The sequence below is a fragment of the Macrobrachium rosenbergii genome, chromosome 12 (assembly GCF_040412425.1).
Source record: "Macrobrachium rosenbergii isolate ZJJX-2024 chromosome 12, ASM4041242v1, whole genome shotgun sequence".
Classification (NCBI taxonomy): Eukaryota; Metazoa; Arthropoda; class Malacostraca; order Decapoda; family Palaemonidae; genus Macrobrachium; species Macrobrachium rosenbergii.
In genome coordinates this window covers 29,351,047-29,375,751 of record NC_089752.1, presented here as the reverse complement: position 1 = coordinate 29,375,751, position 24,705 = coordinate 29,351,047, and the positions used below count along the sequence as shown (strand labels likewise).

Below are 24,705 nucleotides of genomic sequence, written 5' to 3'. Positions count from 1 at the left end.
AATCATAAGCAAGGGAATCAAACTGTCAAAGTTTCATTCAAAATTTATGTCTAATTTATTCTATTAGCATAATGTATAAGTATAAATAGGATGTCCTGTATATATAAGGAAATGAATCCTTCCAACAAAGCGTATAAGATGTAATTTTATATTCAGCACATATCTGTTTTCTAAAGTGTTTTGCGGCCTCCGAACAATAGATGACACACTGCACTGTTAAGTATGCTAAGATGACTGAAGTCGCATGACAGGATAAAATGGTTCATAGATTTGCAAACCTAATGTTGGCCATGTCTGAGAGACTGAGCACTAAAACTTCGAATGTGATGTGAGGACAGTTAATCAAGGGAGATCACAGACAGTCTAGGAAACTAGAAATGGACCTACAGTGAAATGCTTGCTTTGAAATCATCACTATCGTATTGTTTTAAGTCTTAGAGGAATAAATATGAAATAGTGGTATTGATAGTTTTTTTTGTGCTTGTACAAACTTTGCTTCTATGAGGAGAAAGTTAGGAATAAGGCGTTATCTCAGATTTCTTTGAAAACCATAAACTGTTGAGTCCATGAAATCTAAATTCATTGTGACAAAATACTTTTAATTTCCAGAGATGATTCTATCTTTTCATTTTATTAGAAATTCGATATCATTAATAGTACTGCAGCTTGTAGTTTGAATTTATTCTGTACTTTAAGATAAACACTTTTGAAAAAATTTTTCTTCTCATTTGAACCCCTAGTCGCATGTTGTAGAAATATCCTTGTGGCAATCTGTGTTAATTTTTACCATATATTAAAGGACTATTGTGATTTATAATGCGTCGCTTCGTTGTAATTAACACTCAGAAATTATAGGACTCAAGGACTTGTTAGATGATCTTAGATCACAGGTGTGATTCAGGTCACCTCACAACGGCGAAAGAAGAAGATGAACGTCACTAAAATCTGAAATAAACTTGACATAAACAATCTAAAAAAAAAAAAAGTCTGGAAGGTTAGCTACCGGCAAAATGAAGCTTGTAAGTAAATAGACAAAGCTTTCCTTTTAGTGTTCATGATGATGTTTATCCTGATTGTGGATTAGCTAGGCCTATTCGTGCCTTCTTTTATGCTTATACCAAAATGATGTCCCTCAAGCTTGCTTTGGCATAGCTTACCTACCCTAGTTTGGGGAAGGATTTACTAGGCTAATGTATGTTCAATACTTAAACGATATCGGCAGTTAGGCGTAGGTTAGCGGACCCATTTACCATAGCTACATATATTGCTTGGGTTGTTCAGGGCGTGCTGCAGGGTGTCAAAGGACGACCAGACGAGACATCCAGCTTTGTGAGTTTGTGGCTACCAGTCAGATAGGACGCTGTCCTTTAGCGTAGGCTAGAATACAGTCTAACAAATAGCCTTACTCCTAGCATTATTGATAAAACTACAGAGCACTATCGCACCCCTCCAGTTCAGTAACTAGTACCCTATACTAGGACAATAGTTGCAAAATGGGCACCTTGTTTAGTATGAGCCCCATGGGGATTAACGTAAAACCAATCAAAGATTATGAATTTAAACATAAACAGAAGACATAAGCATACACATAACCATAAAAAAGATGGTCAATAGTAGTCTGCAGTTTTACCGCATTATTTATCTAAGCTTGGTTAAGAAATGATAATGCTGCAAAAAGGTTGTGCACACTTCTGGTATGCACAGTGTCACGTTGAGGTTCTGGAAATGGGTGAAGGAATCACCCTCAAATCCCCCATCCCCAGCCAGGCTAGGGCATGACGCCATAGGCTGGATTAGATTAAGTTAAGGTTAGGTTATGGTGCATCTCTGTTGAAACAAGTCTTTGATCTGCTTTTAAGCTGGCGATGACCCATTAAAATAACAGGCGCAGCTCATATGCATTTTTACCTACATTGTACTGTGTGATTTGTGACCCTTGGCTAAGATAGCTTAGGGTATGGATTGATGTTATTTTAGTTCTGAAACATGATTTTTAATAGTTTTCAATGTGATTCTGACTAATATTCATTTCTACCATAAATGCATAGTTATCAGTTATAGCCCCCCCCCCCTATAGCCTACTGTATCTTGTTCTTCGTTGGATGAGCCGGTAGAGTTGTCGGCTAGCACTCTGCTAGGCCTGAGTTTGAGTCTCCAGCCAGCCAATGAAGAAGTAGAGGAATTTATTTCTGGTGATTGAAATTCATTTCTCAGTATAATGTGGTTCGGATCCCACAATAAGCTGTAGGTCCTGTTGCTAGGCAACCAATTGGTTCTTAGCCACGTAAAATAAGTCTAATCCTTCGGGCCAGCCCTAGGAGAGCTGTTAATCAGCTCAGTGGTCTGGTTAAACTAAGGTATACTTAACTTCTAATAGCATAATGGGCTCTGGACCCAATGGGAAACTGGGAGACTTTGTGGTAGAGGGGACACAAAAACAAAGTGGAGAACAGCAACATACAATAAACATTTTTCCAAACCTAACCTTTCCTTGCTTACAATCCCAGGTTTTACCAAATTAGCCTTCCCCTCCATCCCTAAATCTGTGATTTTTCAGAGGGGTTCTCCTTCATTGTTAGAAATTGTGGATTGTAATGAATTAACCAAACATTTTTATGGAAGCTAACAAATTTGGCAGTCACACCAAAAACTATAATTAAAATACTTTAACAGCTTTATGAACCACAGTGTTATTGAAAATGATAGAATAACACTTCATGACAATGAATGGGTTAAGTTTTTTCTTGGCTTTCCACACAAGCAATATACATCCTTTTAGAAATACATTACAGAAGGATGACTGTAAAGCAAAGGAGACACATTGTAGGGCTGATAGCACCCAAAAGAGTGAACAGCATCACGTAGTAAATGAAAGAAAATATTCTAGAACACCTGCTGTAACCCTGTGTATGTGCAGGTGGGTAGTGTTATTGGATGTTAACCAGTCAGTAAGCATGGAAAGACCTGTTAGTATAGATGTGTTATAGAGCACTAATCAAGCATGGTTTTGCAATAGAAACAAGTTAGGATTATTTTAAAATAGAAACCAGCGGTTATTACTCATTTTGAAGGCTTTTGTATAGATGAAAAATATGTCGAAATTGGTAGCACAATTCAGTGTGTTATTTTTTTAAGAAAATATGTGTTTGTGGATATCAGGAAATGTAGGATTAGGATGTACACTCGGCAAGAAAAGTGAAGATACAGTTTTTTAAAATCTTCGGACATATATTGCTCAATAATGCGACATCTGGCAACTTTAGAAAGGGGAGGAGCTTCAGTCTTAGTGTGTTGGTTTTTTGCTTGACCTCCTATAACTTTCAATCATATTCTACGATTCTGACATCATTGATACTTAAATGCAATAGTAAGCTTTACAGTATTCGTTCAAGTTGTAATTTGCAGCGACAGTTCTGAGCAAAATAAACATTTTTCGACTTAACCTACCAATTAACCTTACACAAATGAAATTTATGACACCACAATGAATGGAATGCTTGCATAATCGGAAACGCGATCTTCCATAGTGAAATCAAGAGTTAAATTTGAGCAATGCCCAAGGAAAAACGTGGGGAACAATAAAGGAACGAATGCAATGTCACGAAGAGAGAGAGAGAGAGAGAGAGAGAGAGAGAGAGAGAGAGAGAGAGAGAGAGAGAGAGAGAGAGAGAGAGAGAGAGAGTTGCTGTTGTGTAAGCCTAGGCCTACAGTATATGTAGAGCCACTCATTTCATTATTTTTTTTCTTTTAGAGATTGAGCGATACTTTATTTGTATAGTATGTTTTAGCAATGTCACGAAGAGAGAGAGAGAGAGAGAGAGAGAGAGAGAGAGAGAGAGAGAGAGAGAGAGAGAGAGAGAGAGAGAGAGAAACTATGGTAACGTCAAGAAACATCCAGTTACTTGTGTTTTCCCGCCGAATTGCTCCACACATCATAGAGAACGCTCTTGCGGATTTAAATAGATTTGGTCAACTTACCGTAGCTGTCGCAACATTTACTGCCATTAATTCCAGCTGACTTTTAACACCGTGAAATACAAATATGAATGTGTAAAAATTAAAGAAATTATCATTGTGTCGTATGATAATGCAATAATAAGCTTGTCCATAACGGAAAACGAGTAAATATTGCCGTTCTGATAAATAGTACTACACTGAGATATCCACACACTATCTTTTAGATCTCTATGAACGAAGTCATCTGAGAAATTCTGATTACTTCGGACATGCATGGTGTTTCTAAGTATCTGAAAGTTTTTGTTTTGCAGATTTAACATATATGATATAATTTGCATTGTATTTTCATATTCTAGGGTAAATTTACCGAGATTATGTGTTTTCTGTAAGAAAAAAATTAAAATTCGATGAACAAAATCTAAAGAAAACTGTATCTTCACTTTTCTTGCCGAGTGTACCCTTGTAATTATGACTCATTTTTGGTAAGTCCTGAATCTTACATTTTTGTGTTGTTTTAGAGTATATCATGTAAGATATGGGCCTATAAAATGTCTTTCATATTTACAGTAACTGTTATTACTGCTGGCTCAATGTAACAGGTTACTGGTATATCCATTCGTTTATTAACATCATTTGTTGCATTTGGAAAGTACTGTTGCAGCATTCATAACGTATTTGAATGTACCATGTACTGTACTGTAGTATAACTAGACACTCATAGATTATGTAGAAATGACAAAATGCATCATTATTCAGTACTGTAGATTGTTTGAATTGTTTTGGTGCCTGATTGATCTTTCATTCCTGAATATTTAAAGTAGAGAGACAAGGGGGAGGATTATTTACTGTGTTTTCAATTAAGGCCTAAATAAGGAACAGTTCAGCCAATGGAAATGAATTGTGCCATTTTGGCTGATGCGGGGTATGCTTCTTTTTTGTGTTAACAATCAAGGACCATCACTTTTATTGCAAAAAAGGCTGCAATTAATTTGAGGTTCATACCACTTGCCGCAGGGAGCCATTTGGCCACAGCACAGGATTCACCAATTGCCAATGGATTTTGACATAAAGAACTACTGAATACTTTTAGATGAATTTTATTCAGAATTTTATTTAGATCGTTAAGTTAATCATACTGAATTCCTGCTTCCACATAGCCTATTAAACTCATGTCTATATTATTGTCATTCAATGGGAAAAAGTATTATGATGGCAGGTAAATGTATTAGTTTGGATAAACAACCTTTGTTGCTCAGGAAATGAAAATTCATTAACAAGTGTAATGTATGGTGAATCATAGAGGCTTAATATACAAGGTAGAATTGCCTGATTCTCTATGTAGCTTGCCAAATTACCAACATCATTGGACTACTCTTTGAAAATGGCCCCCGTCTTAATCACTGGTTCACTTTTTCTTTTGTATATAGTACCATATATAGTTATGGAAAGGTAACCAATAGCCAAAAATGTTATAAGTGAATCTTATGTTTGAAAAAATTAGAATGTAGATGAATAGTTTTACGATACTAGCAAAATGTAGAGTTACATTATTAACCTCAGCGGTTTACTTATCTAAAAAAATAAATCCCATTCATTGTTTGATCAACACTGCATAAGACAAGAGAGTGTATACAGTCACCACCCTACTTACGAACATTCATAGATATGAACAGACAGGGTCACAAGTTCAGATTTTGCTCTGCATGCCTATTCTTCTAAGAGTTTTTGCAAAGAACAGAACATGAGGAAGAAGAAGAACCTGTTCTTTTAACCCCTTCCCTAATTATCCCGAATATTCTCATGATCAACCATCATGCATTCTTCGTATAATCTTGGGCATAATCGTTCATACTCATAAGATATTAATACAGTACATTACTTATTTCTATCTTCCCGATTTACCTCGTTCTTTGATGAATTATGAATTCCTATTTTCTATATTCCCTCTCCCCATTGAAAATGCTTAGTATGCATTTTTGTCAATAGATGGCAGTTTACATTGTTTACTCTGAACTTCTGATGTCAGATGCTGCTCTTGCAAAATTTTCCCATAGTTCTTAACTTTCAAAGCATGAAAAAATACTAAATTATAAATGTTGCGTGAATCAAAATTTTTTTTTTTTCTTTTTACCTTTCTAGCATCCAAAGTGATTCTTTATAATACTGCATGATTTAAAAATGCAGTAAAAATAGTATAATGTATGTCTATGACTCCCAAGTTAGCTCGGGAATATAAACATCAACAAAAATTCTGCACTACATATTAAAAACCAACTTATGAACAATTCAAGACATGAACAGCTGTCTGGAACGTAACTTGTTCATAAGTAGGATGGTGATTGTATTGCTCTTTGCAGTACTTTATTTTCATATTTGCTGATGCACACAAAGAAGATGGCATAGGTTAGAATTGTTCTGGCCTTAGGCATGTGCTTCACCTGAACATGTATTGTATCTGCATTGCAGCCAGGTAATTTAGCAATTATTCAGGACAATTGAAAGCTATTGATTTCAGAAGTAACTACAGTAGGGGTAAATGTAAAAAGTTTATTTTGGATACTGTAAATCATTAAAGTTTATTGTGAAAGGTCTGTTGACACCTTCTACAACTTTTTATTGGCATTTGCAGTATATTTGTACTCGTACATTTAAGATCTCTCGCTTCTTTATCATATTGACAGTGGTGGTATTATTGTACATTACACTCCTTATAAATGCGTCAGCTTGTCATATGTCTTAATTTACATTATTTTAATGAACTGTTATACTTTCAGTATTGTTTAAGTGGTCACCCTAACAAGCCATGCAACGTTATAACATTCAAAACCTGCACTCTGATGCTGGACTGTGGACTGGATATGAGCAGCGTTAGCCACTTTCTTCCTTTACCCTTAGTTGCATCGCACAGACTGGGCAGCCTTAGCACATGGGTACCACGGGATGCTGATTCACAGTTGGAAGGGGTAGGTTGTTAGTGTATAGCTTTGTTTCTTTAACTTGTATATTTTGTCTTGTACCTATGATGATATTGTGTTATATGATTTGCCTCTGTTTTGTCTTGTACCTATGAAGATATTGTGTTACATGATTTGTCTTCAAAGTAAGATGATTTAATGTAACATTCATTTTCTTAGCCTTGTGAAGTCCTTCCAAAATTAAAGAAGCTAGAAAGGTAACATTTTTAGTTTTCTGTAAGAAATCTATTGAGATGGGTTTGTCTGTCTGTCCACACTTTTTGTCTGCCCTCAGGTCTTAAAAAATACTGAGGCTAGAGGGCTGCAAATTTGTATGTTGATCATCCACCCTCCAATCATCAAACATACCAAATTGCAGCCCTCTAGCCTCAGTAGTTTTTATTTTATTTAAGGTTAAAGTTAGCCATAATCGTGCGTCTGGCAACAATATAGGACAGGCCACCACCGGGCCGTGGCTCATACAGCATTATACCAAGACCACCGAATGATAGCTCTGTTTTTGGTGGCCTTGATTATACGCTGTTCAGAAAACTTGATTGTGCCAAAGAAACTGGTGAATTTTTTGCTTGTTTATTATTAAATCCAATTCGAAGTTTTGTTCATGAGACTTACCTGCCAGATATATATATAGCTGTATTCTCCGAAGGTCCGACAGAATTTCAAATTTCGCGGCACACGCAGTGGCCGGTCAGGTGGTTAGTACCCATTCCCGCCGCTGGGAGGCGGGTATCAGGAACCATTCCCATTTTCTATTCAGATTTTCTCTGTCGCCGGACTGTCAACACCTGTTGTCAGTTCCTCCGCCTTTTGGATTTCGAAATTTGTTGTCACTTAAGTATTTTGGTTGTTTTTTGGTATTCGACTGGATCTGTGACTTGGCATACGCTCTTTGTGGACCGTTTTTGATTTTGCTTTTGATTTTTCTTATAATTAAGATGTCTTACCTCTAGCTATCGAGTCTGTAGCTTGGGTGAATGTAAGGTGAGGCTATCGAAGACTTTGATAGTTCCTCACTCTTTATGTATGATATGTAAGGGTGTTCAATGCTCTATGATAATCGGTAATGAATGTGTGGGATTGTCTGAGGGTGAGTGGAAGAAATATGAAGCCTATATGCTTAAATTGGAGCGTGATAGGCTGAGGAAATCTTCCTCCTAGAGTGCATCCTTAGTTGGACAGTCAGGGTTTTCTCCTACTAGTAACCCTGTAGTAATTTATTACTAACCCTGTAGTTTGTTGCTGCAGAAGGTAATTCCCTGGCTCTCGTGTGGAGTCAATCGTGCTCTTGAAACTAAAGTGAATGCAATTCAAACGCATAGTGTTAGTGCTAGTGCCCCTAGTGTTGTGGAGGGGGCGTCAGATCGGCCCTATAATGCCTCTAGGCCTGGACCTCTGTCGAACTCCCAGGACCAGGGAGGGGCATGTCGAAAGCCGCATGAGGGTTACGGGGCTTCCCACCGATCTGGCGTCCCCTTCGGCAGGTCCTGATGACGCTACCCAGGCTGCCAGGGATCGTGCTCAGGCACGCATCCTGAAGGATTGCTTCGTCCTCCGACACGTCCTCCCCCGCCACGGGTTGGAGCTCGGTTGGACTCTCGCCCTCTTAAGAGAAGCTTAGAGGAGAGGACGCTTCACGTCCTCTTCCTCTAGACGTTTGTACTCTTCCCGAAAGTTGCGTGGATATTCCTCTGCAGAAGAGAATAAAGTGTTTTTCGAATGATCACTCTACTCGACCCCCCTGTCGCGCTAAGGCAAGGGCTAGAGCTTCTTCCCCTGTGGAAGGAAGTATACGTCTCTCGCCCCTTTCCTTCTCTCAGGTTCAGCCCTTCTCCCGAGAGAGTGGCTTCTCCAACGCGTAAGATTTTGATGGGTTTGCAACAACAGCTGGATGCTCTCATGAACCTTTCAAGTTTCGAATCTGCCTGTTAAGAGGTACAGACTTTCACCTTCGTCTCCCGCTTCGGGAACGATACAGAGCGTCTGTCTTCTAGAGAGAGTGTTTAGTGGCTTCCTATTCGTCTTCCCGAGTTGAGGTGTTGGCCTTTTCTCTTGTCTCGCGCCAGGAGCGCGTCTTGCTCTTCGTGCGCTTCTCACGCTTCACGCTCCTCACCTTGACGCCGGGCGCGCCAGCCATGACGCGCGCGCGCCACGCTGTGACTCTCTTCTAGTACTTGCCACGGAGCTCTCGCGCGTCACGCCATGACGCTCCGCGCCGCTTCGCCGTATAGCTTCAAGTCTTGTGTTGACACTGCTCCAGTTGTTCATCATGTCGCACAACTACCCGCTTCAACATTTGATGTCCTTCTTAATTTAGCCAGTACTTGCTTCGGCAGTACATATACTAATTGGAACGATACAGAGAAGATTAGCATGGCTCTTGCGCAAGGATGACACGCTAATCGTGAAGCGTCCCACATTTTTTATGTTTACTATACGCACTCTAGTTGATGACTTCTTCGTTCGCGGGAGTTCCCGCTTACGATCGCGAATCGGAACTACTTTCACCACTCACTCAAGACCCACCAGCTGCGGAAGAACATCCTCTTTCGTCACAGCCTTTGTATGAAGAGAAACTTCTTTCGTCTTCTTCTTCCTCTGATTATCAGACTCTGGCTTTTTCTTAGGGATCTGTTTCCTGAGACTTTTCAACCGTCGGCTCCTCTCTCTCCACCCTCGCAGTTGTCTTTGTCTTAAGGGGAGCGTTTGTGAAAAAAATCGGAAATAAAATTTTCTGGGATATTTTATATATGGCATCATACATATCCTGACTTTCTTCTCAGAAAGTTTTATTTAAAAGTTCGCCACAGTTAGAAGTTATAAACAAAACAGTAACCTATCATAGTCAAATTACATTTTTCATATAATGTAATGATATTGTCAGTATATCGGTGGTAATTTCCTTTTAGCTATGAAATAATATCTAATGCGATCTATGGCAACCCTGTGGACATAGTACGCATCAGCGGAAGACAGGAATGCCGCAGGGCAGTCAGTGGCAGTCAGTCAGTAGCAGCTCAGAGCTTGACTAAGTAAAACGTCGCGCTGGCCAACCTCGGCCGTGTTTTGACACTCGCTTCATTTAGCTTCATTTAGCGAAGTTATATTACTTTGCAGGTCTATTTTTTGGCTTTTCATTATGTCATAAAAACATCAAACTGTGTAACGGCAAGCAAATAAATACACAGAGAAGCAAAAATATCGTTTTTCTCAAAACTAAAGTTATCGACATTCAAACTGCATCTCCTTCATAACGCTTGCACCGATCTCAGATACAAAAAGTAAACGAAAGCTAAATGTTTGCATAACAAAGGGGCTTCCATGGGAAGCAACACGAGACCCGCACCACGAGAAAGAGTTTTTTCCCGAAGGAATGTCACTTCCAAGAGAGGTAGCAAGTGACTCCCTTCATCTCCAGACTCCTTTGCAACCAGGCTTCATTTTGCACAAGCCTGGAAAGAGTGAGGGGCAGACGTTTGGTCCCTCCTACTGTTAGAGAGAGGTTACTTGATTCCCTTCCTGTCTCCTCTTTTGTTTTTGTTTCCCAACTGCCTTCCTGTCAAACAGAAAATTGTTTGACCTGCTCGAACAGATGTTCGAGCGGAGAGCAGTGGAACAGATATTGACTCGGTGTTCCCGGGATTTTACTACAGATTGTTTCTAGTCCCGAAACTTTCAGTAGGCTGGAGACCCGTCTTGGACGTCAACAGGTCGAACAACTTGGTCCGGAAGGAAAAGTTCAAGATGGAGACCTCGCAGTCAATACTAGGAGCCCTTCATCCCGGGGATTGGATGGTATCTTTGGATCTCCAAGATACTTATCTTCACGCCCCAATTCATCCACGTTCGGTGAAGTATCTCAGGTTGTCTTGGGGACTAGACGTACCAGTTCAGGGCTCTCTGCTTTGGACTCTGCACAACGGCCATACCACGTTGAAAACACCGCTTCTCGTCCGATCAGCGAAGTTAAGCAACGTTGGGTCTGGTCAGTACTTGGATGGTTGACCGCCTGGGAACACCAGATGCTGTTGGCGTCAAATTTTGCTCCGAGGGTGTTTACGCGTCTCATGAAAAACGTTGCGATGCAGTTGCATCTGTCGCACGTCAGGATCTCACTCTACTTGGACGACTGGTTGATTCGAGCGTCGTCGGCGAAGGTATCTGGAGGACCTTCAGTTGACTCTGCAACTCGTGAAGTCCCTGGGACTTCTGGTCTGTGGAGAAGTCGCAGCTGATCCCCTCACTGTCCATTGTGTCTGGGAATTCAGATATATTCAGCGGCTTTTATAGCGTCTCCGTCGCAAAAACGGCAACTTCTATGTACGAAAAAGTTTCGGCCTTCTTGGAAAAGGAAACATGCTAGGTGAAGGAAGGAATGAGTCTGCTGGGGACCATTTCCTCGCTGGAGAAGTTTGTTTTCTGGGGAGTCTGCATCTCAGGCCTCTTCAGTTCTTTTTGTTGGAGAACTGACAAAGCAAGGAAGACTTGAAAGAGGAATTGAGAATTCTTCCTTATATAAAGAGGATCTGTGGTGGTGGCTCGATCCAACGGAATTGCAGAAAGGGATCTCCCTCAAGCTTCTGAACCCCAACCTAGTGTTGTTTTTCCGACGGGTCGTCAACAGGTTGGGGGCAACACTAGAGGGAGAGAAAGTGTTAGGAACCTGGAGAGAGGAACAGGTGTCCTGGCACATCGACTTCAAAGATTTGGCGGCTATCTTTTAGCTCGCCAATTCTTGAGGTCCAAGTTTGCAATCGTGTAGTTCTAGCAAACTCGGACAATACTTGTTCCCTGTTCAGCCTTGCAAGAGAGATTATTCTTTGAGCCTATGCTCGCAACATTTCGATTCTCACAAGTTTTGTGGCAGAGGTCGAAAATGTTCGAGCAGACCTGCTCTGTTGGCGCCATCAACTCCTGCCGAAGGAATGGACCCTTCATCAGGAGGTTTGCCAAGATTTTTGGAAATTTTGGGGTCACCATCTTGTGGATATTTTCACGACCTCAAGAACAGCGAGGCTCCCTCTGTAAAGCTCATCTGTACTCGACCCTGGGGCAGTTGCGATAGTTGCTCTTCCTGGGATTGACGGGAATAGATGTTTACGCCTTTTTTCCCGTTCTAAATTCTGGGAGAAGTCAGACGCAAGTTCGCGGCCTCACAAGGGACGAGGATGACTCTCATCCCCATGTTTTGGCCTTGAACCACTGGTTCTCGGAGTTTCTCTTCTGGTTGGTAGACGTTCCGAGGACCCTTCCTATGAGAGCAGACCTGCTCATACAAACCCACTTCACGAGATATCTTTGAATCTCCCGCTCTGAACCTGTCTGCTTTCAGACTATCGAAACTTGGTCAGAGCGAAGGGGTTTTTCTGGCCAGGTGGCACGGGCCATCGCTAGAGCCAGAAGTTCTTCATCTAAAGGATATATCTAGCGAAGTGAGCAACCTTCAAGGGTTGGTGTAGAAAGAAGGGCTTTTCCTCTTCCTCTATCACTGTGAGCCAGGTTCGGATTTTCTCCTTTACTTAAGAGAAAAACTCGATATAGCAGTTCCGACTATCAAGTGTTATCGGATCATGCTTTCGATTGTATTCAGACACAGAGGATTAGCTTTGTCTGACAATAAGGACCTCCACGATCTTACGAGCTCTTTCAAGACGTCCAAGGTTCCTCAGCTGATTTCCCCTGCTTGGAACTTGGACGTAATGCTCAAGTTTTTGATGTTTAGTCCTTTTGAGCCTCTCCACTCTGCATCTCTTAAGGATGTTACTCGAAACGGCATTCCTCGCGGCGAAGAGAGTGAGAGAAGTTCGAGGCCGTCATGTGGGCTTCAAGGAACACAATGCTGTCTATTCTTTAAGCCCTAAGTTCTTGGCTAAGAATGATAGGTCTTCTAACCCTTGGCCTAGACACTTTGAAATTAAAGGTTTAGCAGACCTTATTGGACAGGAACCTGAGGGAGTTCTATGTCCAGTTAGAGCTCTCAAGTACTACCTTAAAAGAACACAGGACACTCGTGGTCCATTGGATGTTTTATGGTGTTCTGTGAGGCAACCAGTTAAACCTATGTCGAAGAATGCACTGGCATTCTTCATTAGGGACGTCATTAAGGACGCACACTCTAGTTGTGACGACTCCAACTTCAAGTTGTTGAGAGTTAACGCTCACGAGGTGAGGGCAGTTGCTACCTCCATGGCGTTCAAGAAAATATGGTACTCAGTGACATTTTTAGTGCCACATTTTGGCGAAGTCAATTCGGTGTTTGCCTCACACTCTTGGCAAGATGTTTAGGTAGCATACGAAATTGCTTTTCGCTGGGACCATACATTGCTGCTTCAGCAACCTTGGGGACAAGGGGTAACTCTGATCCTATCCCTTTTTAATTGTGTTTTTGTGGTTGTTGGGTCGACTACTGGAGGCAGTCTTCCCAATCCTTTGCAAACTAACGCTTTAGGTGTTGGTTAGGTGGTTAGTAATGCTCTTTTGTCCTCTTTGTATGGGCTATGATCTAGTCACATTGTGGTCACGCCCCGTTGACAGATCATCTAGAAGTCGCCAGCAATATAGGTCACTACCTCGCTGGGGTCTCTAGTAAAGCAGAAGCAGACTAGAGTGACAGTAACCACTCAGTCAGCTACGCTATCAGATAAGGAACCAAAATAATTTTACCAATAATTGGTTTTTTCCTATTTCTTGGCTGTCTCTACCCCCTCCAAAGGTGGTATTCAGCTATATATATATCTGGCAGGTAAGTCTCATGAACAAAATGATATTTTAATGATAAAATAAAGTTTGTTCATACTTACCTGGCAGATATATATATTTATATTGCCCTCCCTCCTCCCCTCAGGAGACAGTGGCGTTAGAAAATCTGAATAGAAAATGGGAATGGTTCCTGATACCCGCCTCCCAGCGGCGGGAATGGGTACTAACCACCTGACCGGCCACTGCGTGTGCCGCGAAATTTGAAATTCTGTCGGACCTTCGGAGAATACAGCTATATATATATCTGCCAGGTAAGTATGAACAAACTTTATTTTATCATTAAAATATCATATTTATTAAGATAAACCAGTTACTGCTACAGTGAATGCAATTTAATACCTGAGTAAAGTCTTGTATGGGGAATACTCTCAGGTTAACTAGCTGATATGCAACTTCAGATATTCTGAAGAGTTGGCCCAGAAAAAACAGCCTCAAACTATAAAACATTCTGATATTATATAGCAGTCATGCATTATCTTTGTATATTGTACTGTGCTGTCATTGAGGAGGAGTGTTGGGCTGGATGCACCAATCCAAATGCACCACCTGCCCAGGCTAAATGTACCAAACCCTGGACTGAATACACAACTTAGAAAAAAAATTATAACCCTCCCAAATTTTTTGCGGCAATAAGGTAACTCAAATAATAAATAGAAGAAGTTAAATACCAGGATTTAGACATGAGGAGATGTGTGCCTTATAGGCAAATACCTCCAAACCTTAAGGTAAGGAACATGCTGTGTGTAGTGCTAAGGGGAGACAACATGTGCTTCTCTTGTCAGGTAGGACCTAGTGTGCAAGGTTAGGTTAAATTAAATTCTGTATTTCAATTTTTATGATTTATGGTGCTCTCATTCAGATGAGGATACCACCCCCTCCCCCATCAGGTAAAGATCTGGCACATTAGGCTTGGGAAGGTAAGGTTATGATGTGCCCTTGTATTTTACCCTGTGACTTGTGGTGCTCTGGGGAAGGTTACAGGTTGGGGCGTGTTCAGTGTCCCACCCTGGTCAGGTTCGGATCCAATACCTTAGGTTAGGTTTTGATTCATTCCTGTAATTGGCTTTGTAGCATCATAATATAACTACAAAAACTATGATGAAAATCATCATTAATAACAAAAACTATATTGAAAATCATCATTAATAACAATGGGGTGTAGGCAGCCCAGGAACATCATGTATATAGACCAAATATTTAGTGCATTCAGATTGTTGTGTATTTGGTCCATCATTCATACAAATGTGCAGACTCCATGTTTTGTTATTTGTATGACTGCTTGTCATGGTTGGTCATTGTTTTATTAGTACAAGTCCTGGTAAGCTCCTCTGTCAGATTGATACTGTAATAAGATTTACCTATTTGCCATGCTCTTGTTTTGTCTTCTTTTAATTCTTGATATTGAAATGATTACAGATGTTTATTTGTGTTATGAATTAATGTAAAAATTTCTTCAGTTTCTCCACCATGTTTGGTCTGTTGATATTTCCCATTGGATCTGGCTGTCTTTGGTTGTCCTTTCATCTTGTTTTATGTTTTATTGTTTAGTTCTTCCAGAGAGCACTGAACATGGTAATAATGAGCCCTTTTTCTCTTCTGGAGAGGAATGCATTTAGAACTAGTTTTCATCTCACATGTCACTTCTTTTAACTGGGTCTCTTACCTCTTACTTCTAGTAGCTGAAATATAATGCTATTGCAAACATTTTGAAAGAGTGACCATGGTTGCAATTGCTGTTTGGAAATGAGTAAATGTACTGTACTTCTAATTATTGAAAGAAGGTTGGAATTCATGATTACACATCCTTTATTATAACTGTAGTGGGTCATCATTTATAATGTGTTTAGAAGAACTTTTTAGGTTAATGAAGGATCTTTATAGGACTCAGATAAATTGTTGGATGTCAGTAGTTGATAGCTGTGGGTGGTTAGATGACATCCTCATCTAAGATCAGTCTTCTTGAGCTAAGAGCATTACTTTTTCATTTCAGGCAGAAATTAGTTGTTGAACCAAGCAGCTTGAAATGGCATTCCAGTTTCTCCTGTTTTGAGCCTAATTTAGTTATTGATCAATTTATTGAATTCAGCTCTTGGAAAAGTTTATTGTCTCTCACCCACAGGTACCGTGACTTGTTATAGTTCCTGTGGCTTTGGCCAGACAGGTCTTGGTGCAGTGATTCATTTGCCTTAGTTATCCTCCGTATACTAAGTTTGCAGTAATTACCTTTGGCATTTCACTCCAGTGGGAAATACAAATACTTTGTCCCATATTGCCTTTATTGCACTCTTAAAAGTCAGGCCTTACTTTGAGTACAGAAAGAGATTCATTGAACAGAACATTGCTAAATCATGATGGATGTATCTTTATGAGTAAATTAGGTAGTTCATGTTAGAAGTACTCACTTGAAACTTAGTGGACTTTAAGAGAATCTATAATGATTTGTCAAAGGTAAGAAATTAACAGTTATCTTTTGCCTTAGTTGTTCTTTGACATCTGTGAAATGATTTTTATATTCCACTGATGCCTAGTTTTATTTCTCATGAAGTTCCCTGCTTCTGCACCTCAGATTGATTGCAGCTGTCTTGCATTGGCCAGTGGGCAAAAAAGTAAGTTGAAATTTTTTGTGACGAAAGGGTTCTCCCTGAATGCTGTCTCACCTGTGAATGCTGTCTCACCTGCCAGTTAAATTATTATTCTAATAATGAGGCAGCTTAGAGTTGTAAATGGTATATTCACTAGGATCATCAAAGTTAATGAAGGTTTTCATCAAAAGTTAAATCTCATTACATGAGATTATTATATATAATTAATAATTGATGTTTTGTTTACAGGAACTTAGAGAATGCATGAACAGGGTTTTTGTTGATTCACCACCTGAGTTTGGCCCACCTGCATCTGGCCTGGTTGACTTTTCTGAAGTGGATGCTATTTTGGTGTCCAACTACCACAGTATGTTAGCGTTGCCTTTCATTACTAATGGTACTGGATTTAAAGGGGTTGTGCTCATGACAGAACCGACAATGCAGATTGGAAGGTATGGTATGACTTATTTGTTTGTACTGTAGTATATTTGTTTCATAAAACTTATTTTTAAACATCTGACTTACCTGGTAGTTATATATATAGCTTAAGTCCCTGACGCGCGGCAGAATTTCAAAACTCGCGGCAATCGCCGATGGGTAGTCAGGTGTACCACTAGTGCGCCCTCTACCCAGGTACCTTGAACCATTCCAACTGTTCCTCAGATCTTCCCTGCCGCCATACCGGTTGCATCGTTAAGAATTTTGCTCGTTTGGCCCGTGATTTTCACAGAGTTTTGGTGAAGTACACTTTGGCTTTGGCTTTCGCTTGTTTTTTGGATTTGCTTTGGATTTTCTGGATTTGTTAGATATTGTTGATTTTGACCTTTGCTCGCTTTGGATTTTTCTTACGATTTTTTTCACTTTCCAAGATGTCTGACTCTGCTTGAGTGTGAGAATGTGTGTGGGGGTGTAAAACCCGGCTTGCTAAAGTCACGTTGGATCCCCACTCAAATTTGTGTAAAATGCAGAGGGAAAAAATTCGAGTTAAAGGACAGATGTGATGAATGTTTTGGTTTATCAGAAAGAGAGTGGATGGATTACTACCGATATGTTTCTAAGCTTGAAAGGGATAGGATCAGAAGAGCCGGGAGTAGTAAATCTGAAGGCTTTCTTCTAGAGATAGTCAGGAATTGAAGATTCTCCTCATATCAATCCTATTATTCATCCCCAGTAGTGGTAGTCCCAGAACCCCCACTGATACTGATAAGGAACCAACCTTGAAGGACATGATGACGGCCATTCAAACCCTTGGACAAAAGGTAGAATCCTCTCAAGAGACAGAGAGGATTTATGGTCGAATGTGAGAGATCTGAAACATTCAAGTGTTAATGAGAAAAATAAGAGTGCAAGTGTTTGGAGAGGTGCGGTTGCTCGGTCCTGTCGTGCTCCTAGTCCTAGACCTCTTCCAAGCTCACCAACCCCTGTGAGAAGGAATGTCGACAGACAGTCGAAGGGAGGCTTGAGGCTTTAGCTACCGAGCAGTCATCCTCGAGCGTACCTGTTGACGTTCCCAGATCGCTCACCCTCGCCATAGGAAAGGCGAGGTTAAAGTGTTTTCATCCTCGCCGGAGGACGCTGTTACTAGAAGGGACTGGCGTCATACGACCGTGTGGATCGAGACCCCTCAAAGGAAACTTCCTTCGTGGAGTGGCGTCGGGATTTGACACTTCCTACTCCGGGATGTAGTCACTGGAGCAGTCCAGAGCGTTCCCCTCTTAGTTCGGACAATTGCTCTCCAGTGAAAAGCAGACGTATGTTGTCGCACGGGCGGCCGTCTGCTTCCGCTGATGACGAAATGAGACCGGAAGCGTCCCCGAAACTTCATTTCCAACGTCTCATCGATGAAAATGAATTAGTAGTTGATATTGCAGCTCCCCATGTCGATCCCCAGCAACAGGTAGCTCCGCAAATCAGTCTAATTCAGGACATGCAACGGAAACTCTCTTCCCTGATGCAAGTCTTTCAGCCTGCAGAAAAGACGGATGCAGACGTTTGTCCACCGATGGCTGTACGTCGCCCTGAGGAAACTTTTGACCGATGTCGCACAGGCGGCCAGCTCTCAAGTGACTTCAGGGTGCGGCGGGACAGCGAACGTGAGAAAAATGTTTCGCCTATTCAAGAAACCTCAATCATTTTACGTCAGCCTGAGGAAGCTTTTGACAGATGTCGCACAGGCGGCCAGTTCTCAAGCGACCTTAAGGTTGGACGGAACAATGATTGTCAGAAGTCTGGACGCCAGGACGCCCGAGTAGCTCAAGGGGATGGATGCCAGGACGCCAGGCATCAAGAGCTTGGACGCCAGGACGCCAGACGTCAAGAATCTGGACGCCAGGACGCCAGGCGTCACGAAGTTGGACACCAGGACGCCAGGCATCAAGAATCTGAACGCCAAGACGCCAGGCGTCAAGAGGCTGGACGCCATACTTTATCACTAAAAGAAGATGGACGCCAAGACACCAGACGTCACGAGACTGGACACCAGGACGCCGAGCGTCAAGGTGATACTTTGAAAGACGTCGCTTCTTTGGTTTTTGGTCAATCAGAAGAAGAGATTGATGATATCCCTCAGTCTCCTGTGGATCTTATCGAAGAAGTTTCGGAAGAAGAAGATAGTAAAGGCCATCAACTTTCATCAGACTTCAAAAAACTTATGAAACTTTTTGCGGAAGTTTTCCCTGAAAACTTTATTCGACTGCTCCTCGTTCCCCACCTTCAGAATTTACTCTTGGGAAGGCGCCAAAAGGAGTCAGCTTTTATGAAGATGGTTTTGTCCCGCTCGTCCAAGAGAGCTCTTAAAATGATGAATGAATGGATGCTTTTCAAAGAAAGAACAAGGAAAGACAGCCTTTGCTTTTCCTCCAGCCAAACTAGCTTCAAGATCGAAAAGCGTTTGGTATCAAACGGGAGAATCGTTGCCTTGGAATACCTGCCTCTTCCCGAGGAGACTTCTCGAATCTTGTTGATTCATCTCGCCGAAGTGGCCATGGGGAGAACGAAGTTTTGTTGGTCAACATCAGAGTTGGACCACCTCCTCAAAGGAATTTTTAGGGCCTTGAGGTCTTTAACTTTCTGGACTGGACCCTGGAGCGTTAGGAAGAAAGATGGGATTATTCAGCACGACTGACAAAGAAGAATTTGTACATCTTATGTCGTGTATGGATAAAGGAATCAGAGACGGTGCCAGCGAATTACTGGCGCTTTTCTCAGCAGGAATCTTGAAGAAAAGGGCCCATCTTTGCTCTTTCCTAGCTAATGGGGTCACATCCAGTCAAAAAGGGAACTAATTTACGCCTTTTTCCTCTCACCTCTTCCCTCAAGACTTGGTTAAAGAGGTTTCTACATCCTTAGCTCAGAAAACCACACAAGATCTTATATCGAAGACAGCAAGGAAAGTCTTACCAACGACTTTCATGACTAAAAAGAGTAAGGCTGAGGCTTCTGTGCTTCAGGGATCTCAGCCCTTTCGTGGTCGGCCCTCAGATAGAGGTTCCTCGAGGGCGGGTAGAAGATCTGCAGCAAGGAGTGCCTCTAGACAGGGAAGAAACAGGACTTGACGTTCTCCCCCTTCAGGCAGCGGTAGGTGCCAGGCTGTTAAACTTCTGGCAGGTATGGAAGAAAAGAGGAGCGGATCCTTGGTCCATTCAACTACTCAAGGATGGATACAAAATCCCTTTCCTAAGAAAGCCCCCGTTGGCAGACAAACCAATAGATCTGTCTCCCAGATACAGAGACGAGTCCAAGGCACAGGCGATTCAACAGCAAGTTTCTTTATTATTGCAGAAGAACGCAATAGAGAAAATACAAAATCTGGATTCGCCAGGATTTTACAACCACCTTTTCCTGGTTCCCAAGAGCTCGGGGGGTTGGAGACCAGTACTGGATGTGAGTGCCCTCAACGCCTTTGTACAAAAGACGAAGTTTACCATGGAAACAACAAAATCAGTGTTAGCAGCAGTCAGACAACACGACTGGATGGTTTCCTTGGACCTTCAGGATGCATATCTCCACATTCCTATCCACCCGGGCTCCAAGAAATACCTGAGATTCGTCTTCAAGGAAGAGGTATTCCAGTTTCAGGGCTCTTTGCTTGGCCTAAGCACAGCGCCCCAAATATTCACCAGACTGATGTCGAATGTAGCGGGAATGCTGCACACGAGAGGCATCAGGGCCTCTCTCTATCTGGACGACTGGCTTCTCAGAGCTCCTTCCTTCAATCGCTGTCTGGAGGATCTTCAAACGACAATCTGTTTATCAGAGGAACTAGGACTTCTGGTAAACAGGCAGAAGTCACATCTGACCCCATCTCAAGAGATCCTGTATCTAGGGATGAGGATTCAGTCTCAGGATTTTCGGGTTTTTCCGTCACCATCAAGGATGGAACAGACCTTGGTAAAATTAAAGGACTTTCTGGGGGAAACGGATGTGCTCGGTGAGGGAATGGATGAGCCTGCTGGGGACCCTATCCTCGCTAGAACAGTTTGTTTCCTTAGGAAGACTAAACCTCGCCCACTCCAATTCCACCTCAATCGGTATTGGAGCAGAGAAGGAGGCTAGAGAAAGAGTGTATCCCCATTTCAGAGGCGATGAAACAATGCCTTCAGTGGTGGAACGACCCAGTCAAGCTTCAGGAGGGCCTTTCATTAAAACAGAAGAACCCAGACCTAGTGTTGTTCTCCGACGCGTCGGACTCGGGGTGGGGAGCAACATTGGGAAAGTTGGAAGTATCAGGATTCTGGACCAGAGAGCAAGAGAAGCTCCACATAAATCAAAAGGAGCTGACTGCAAATTTTTAGCCCTCAAAGAGTTACAACACTCAGTCCAAGACAAGGTCGTACAGGTCAACTCCGACAACACGACGGCGTTGGCCTACATCAACAAGCAAGGAGGAACCCACTCCAGGTCACTGTACGAAACGTCGAGGCAACTCCTTATCTGGGCCAAGGAGAAAAATGTGACATTGTTGACACGTTTCATTCAGGGGGAAAGAAATGTGAGGGCAGACAGTCTGAGCAGGAAAGGTCAAGTCCTGGCAACAGAATGGACTCTTCACCAAGATGTCTGCAGAGAATTGTGGCGGATTTGGGGTCGTCCATGCATAGACCTCTTCGCCACAGCTCAAACGAAGAGGATGGATGACTCTTTACTGCTCTCCTGTGCCAGACCCGAGGCACGCACAGATGCGTTCCTTTTAAATTGGTCCAACCTGGACGTTTACGCTTTTCCCCCTTCAAGATCATAAACAGAGTCATTCAGAAGTTCGTGTCCCACGAGAGCACCAGGATGACTCTAGTGGTCCCTTTTTGGCCAACAAGAGAATGGTTCACAGAGGTCATGGAATGGATGGTGGACACGCCGAGAAGTCTGCCTCTAAGGCCAGATCTACTCAAACAACCCCACTTGGAAAGGTATCACCAAAACCTCCAAGGTCTACAGCTAACTGCCTTCAGACTATCAAAAACTCGCAAGAGCTAGAGGTTTTTCGAAGGAGGCAGCTAGAGCGATCGCAAGAGCTAGGAGGTCATCTACCATCAGGGTATACCAATCCAAGTGGGATATTTTTAGAGGTTGGTGTAAAAACAACTCCGTGTCCTCTTCCAGTACCTCTGTGACCCAGATAGCGGATTTTCTTCTTTACCTTAAGAGGAGACGTTAACTTTTCAGTCTCCGACTATTAAGGGATACAGGAGCATGTTGGCAGCTGTCTTCAGACACAGAAACTTGGATTTGTCTGCCAATAAGGATCTCCAAGACCTTCTCAGATCATTCGAGACTACCAAAGAGAAAAGTCAGATCTCACCAGCGTGGAACCTAGACGTGGTCCTAAAGTTCCTCATGTCCGATAGGTTCGAACCTTTGCAAGAGATTTCATTTAAAGATCTCACAATGAAGACTCTATTTTTGGTTTGCTTGGCGACAGCTATAAGAGTCAGTGAAGTACATGCCTTCAATAAAACATCGGTTTTAGGGAACGCAAAGCTATCTGCTCTCTACAACTGGGGTTTTTAGCTAAGAATGAACGTCCTTCACAACCATGGCCCAAGGCCTTGAGATTATGAATCTGGCAGAGATCGCAGGTGAGGAGTTAGAGAGAGTCCTCTGTCCGGTAAGAGCTCTGCCTTTTTCTTACCTGCAAAGGACGAAAGAATTTCGAGGCAAGTCAGAGAGGCGCTTTGGTGTTCAGTTAAGAAGCCCTCTCTACCAATGTCAAAGAATGCGTTATTTTTTTCATTAGACAGTTGATAAGGGAAGCGCATTCAGAATGCAATGAAGCGGACCTTAAGCTTCTAAAGGTTAAAACCCATGAGGTCAGAGCGGTTGCAACCTCTGTAGCCTTTAGACAGAATAGGTCCCTACAAAGTATCATGGACTCTACCTTCTGGAGAAGCAAGTCAGTGTTTGCCTCACACTACTTGAAGCAAGTACAAACGCTTTATGACGACTGCTATACACTGGGACCGTTTATAGCAGCTAACTCAGTAGTGGGAGAAGGGACTACCCTGCAATCCCATAAATCGATGCCCTTGATTCTTGCCTTGGAATAGTTGTAATCTTATGGTTATTTGTGGAGATTGGACGCAATCTTCCGCAATCATTGATTTTAGTCAGGTAATCAGTTTGTTCCTTGGCAGCGCGCATTGAACAAGGGTATTATAGGTTGTCTGTCACATAGAGGTTGGTATACCGGTTGGCAGCTCCTAGAGGTCTTCATCCCCTGAGTGGATCGCTGGACCTCTTAAGGAAAGCAGACATAATGAGGGGAGTTCATTGAAGTCAGCTTCCTTAAACCAGGTAAGAACCTTAAGTTGGTTGATTAACCCTTAAGCAAAATTCCAAAGATGTTGGCTGTCTCTGACCCTCCACCAAAGGTGTCAATCAGCTATATATATAACTACCAGGTAAGTCAGATGTTTAAAAATGATATTTTCATAATAAAATAAATTTTTGAACATACTTACCTGGTAGTTATATATGATTAAATTCCCACCCTCCCCCTCTAGAGACTAGGGGCATGGAAGATCTGAGGAACAGTTGGAATGGTTCAAGGTACCTGGGTAGAGGGCGCACTAGTGGTACACCTGACTACCCATCGGCGATTGCCGCGAGTTTTGAAATTCTGCCGCGCGTCAGGGACTTAAGCTATATATATAACTACCAGGTAAGTATGTTCAAAAATTTATTTTATTATGAAAATATCATTTTATAGTTTTATTCCTCATTTGTTATCATTTTCAGTGTTTGCTTTTTCAAAATGTTAAAGTCAGTACGTGACTATGTTTCATAAGAGTAGCTAACTGTATTTCATAAATATGCCCTTAATTCCCACAAGTTAAGGGTTGATTACCTGTGTTGTCTTAGATGGTATGAAATTTTATGGGACTTTATATGCCGTAGTTATATCTTTTGTTGTAGTCTTGCAAATGTACATTAAATTTATTGCTACATTTTGTTTGGGGAAATTCTTGATTTGTAGTTTTTAAATTAACTAAATTATGGCATATTACTTATTTTTGTATCTAGCAGGGACTACTTGTATGTTGTTATAGTAAAAATGCTAGAAATTACTTCATAAGATAAAGAAAACCCACGGACATACTTGTAATACATTTACCAGTGCCTCTCCATATTGTGTCATATGTGACACACACACACAGTTGGTACTAAAGATTTTTTTTCAGTATCCCTCTTGCCCCAGCTGTGATGCTTTCTTTCTTTTACCTCTTTCATTCCTTTCAGTCTCTTCTCACTGAGCTGTCCAACATTTTCAACTTTACACCTTGACAATTTTCACCTTTCATTGAAGAACAGATCCTTTAAGTGAGGACTGTGAGAGTCTGAAAATGTGACATTGGTTTCGTTTAACTTGCTTGTAATAATAATCCACCAGTGCCGAAACAATTTATTATTTTGAAGCCAAACTATTATTTAATCTGTGAAACAACTTAAATTGTTGATACATTTTAGATTTTAGTAGAAAAGAATAGGTAGAAAAATGGAAAGCCAGTTGTGCAAGATATGAAAATGTTTTGTTCAGTAGTTTTGGTGTATCTTAAAACCTGTCCATTAAAGAAATCTTGAAAATCCTTGACCTGTATGCAGATCTATTTGCAAATCAACTTGCTAATCAGCCCTTCCTTGGTCTATACAGTACCTCATCACTTTACAAAATCTAAGGAAGCCCAGGTGAATGCAATACAGCCTTTTTAATACAGTAACACTCTAATATTCTAGTGTTATATTATTGTTTATTCCTGTTTTGTTCATGAGACTTACCTGTCATGTATATATATATAGCTGTATTCTCCGAAGTCCGACAGAATTTCAAAATTCGCGGCACACGCAGTGGCCGGGCAGGTGGTTAGTACCCATTCCCGCCGCTGGGAGGCGGGTATCAGGAACCATTCTCATTTTCTATTCAGATTTTCTCTTTCGCCGGA

At 41.6% G+C, this 24,705-nt stretch overlaps 1 protein-coding gene and 2 non-coding genes across 3 annotated transcripts in view; all 3 read left to right on the top strand.

Moving 5' to 3' along the window:
- The first annotated feature begins 767 nt into the window (after positions 1 to 767).
- Positions 768 to 24,705, top strand: part of IntS9 (integrator complex subunit 9) — a 49,936-nt gene continuing 25,998 nt past the window's right edge. Inside the window, exons 1-3 of the mRNA XM_067113745.1 lie at positions 768 to 1,019; positions 6,732 to 6,920; positions 16,520 to 16,722. Coding sequence (XP_066969846.1) covers positions 1,011 to 1,019; positions 6,732 to 6,920; positions 16,520 to 16,722 — 401 coding nt within the window. The 5' untranslated portion in view covers positions 768 to 1,010. The remainder of the gene's footprint in view (positions 1,020 to 6,731; positions 6,921 to 16,519; positions 16,723 to 24,705) is intronic.
- Positions 9,250 to 9,353, top strand: LOC136844532 (U6 spliceosomal RNA). The gene has a single exon (XR_010854917.1). It is a non-coding gene; the product is annotated as a U6 spliceosomal RNA (small nuclear RNA).
- On the top strand, positions 10,845 to 10,963 carry LOC136844537 (5S ribosomal RNA). The gene has a single exon (XR_010854921.1). It is a non-coding gene; the product is annotated as a 5S ribosomal RNA (ribosomal RNA).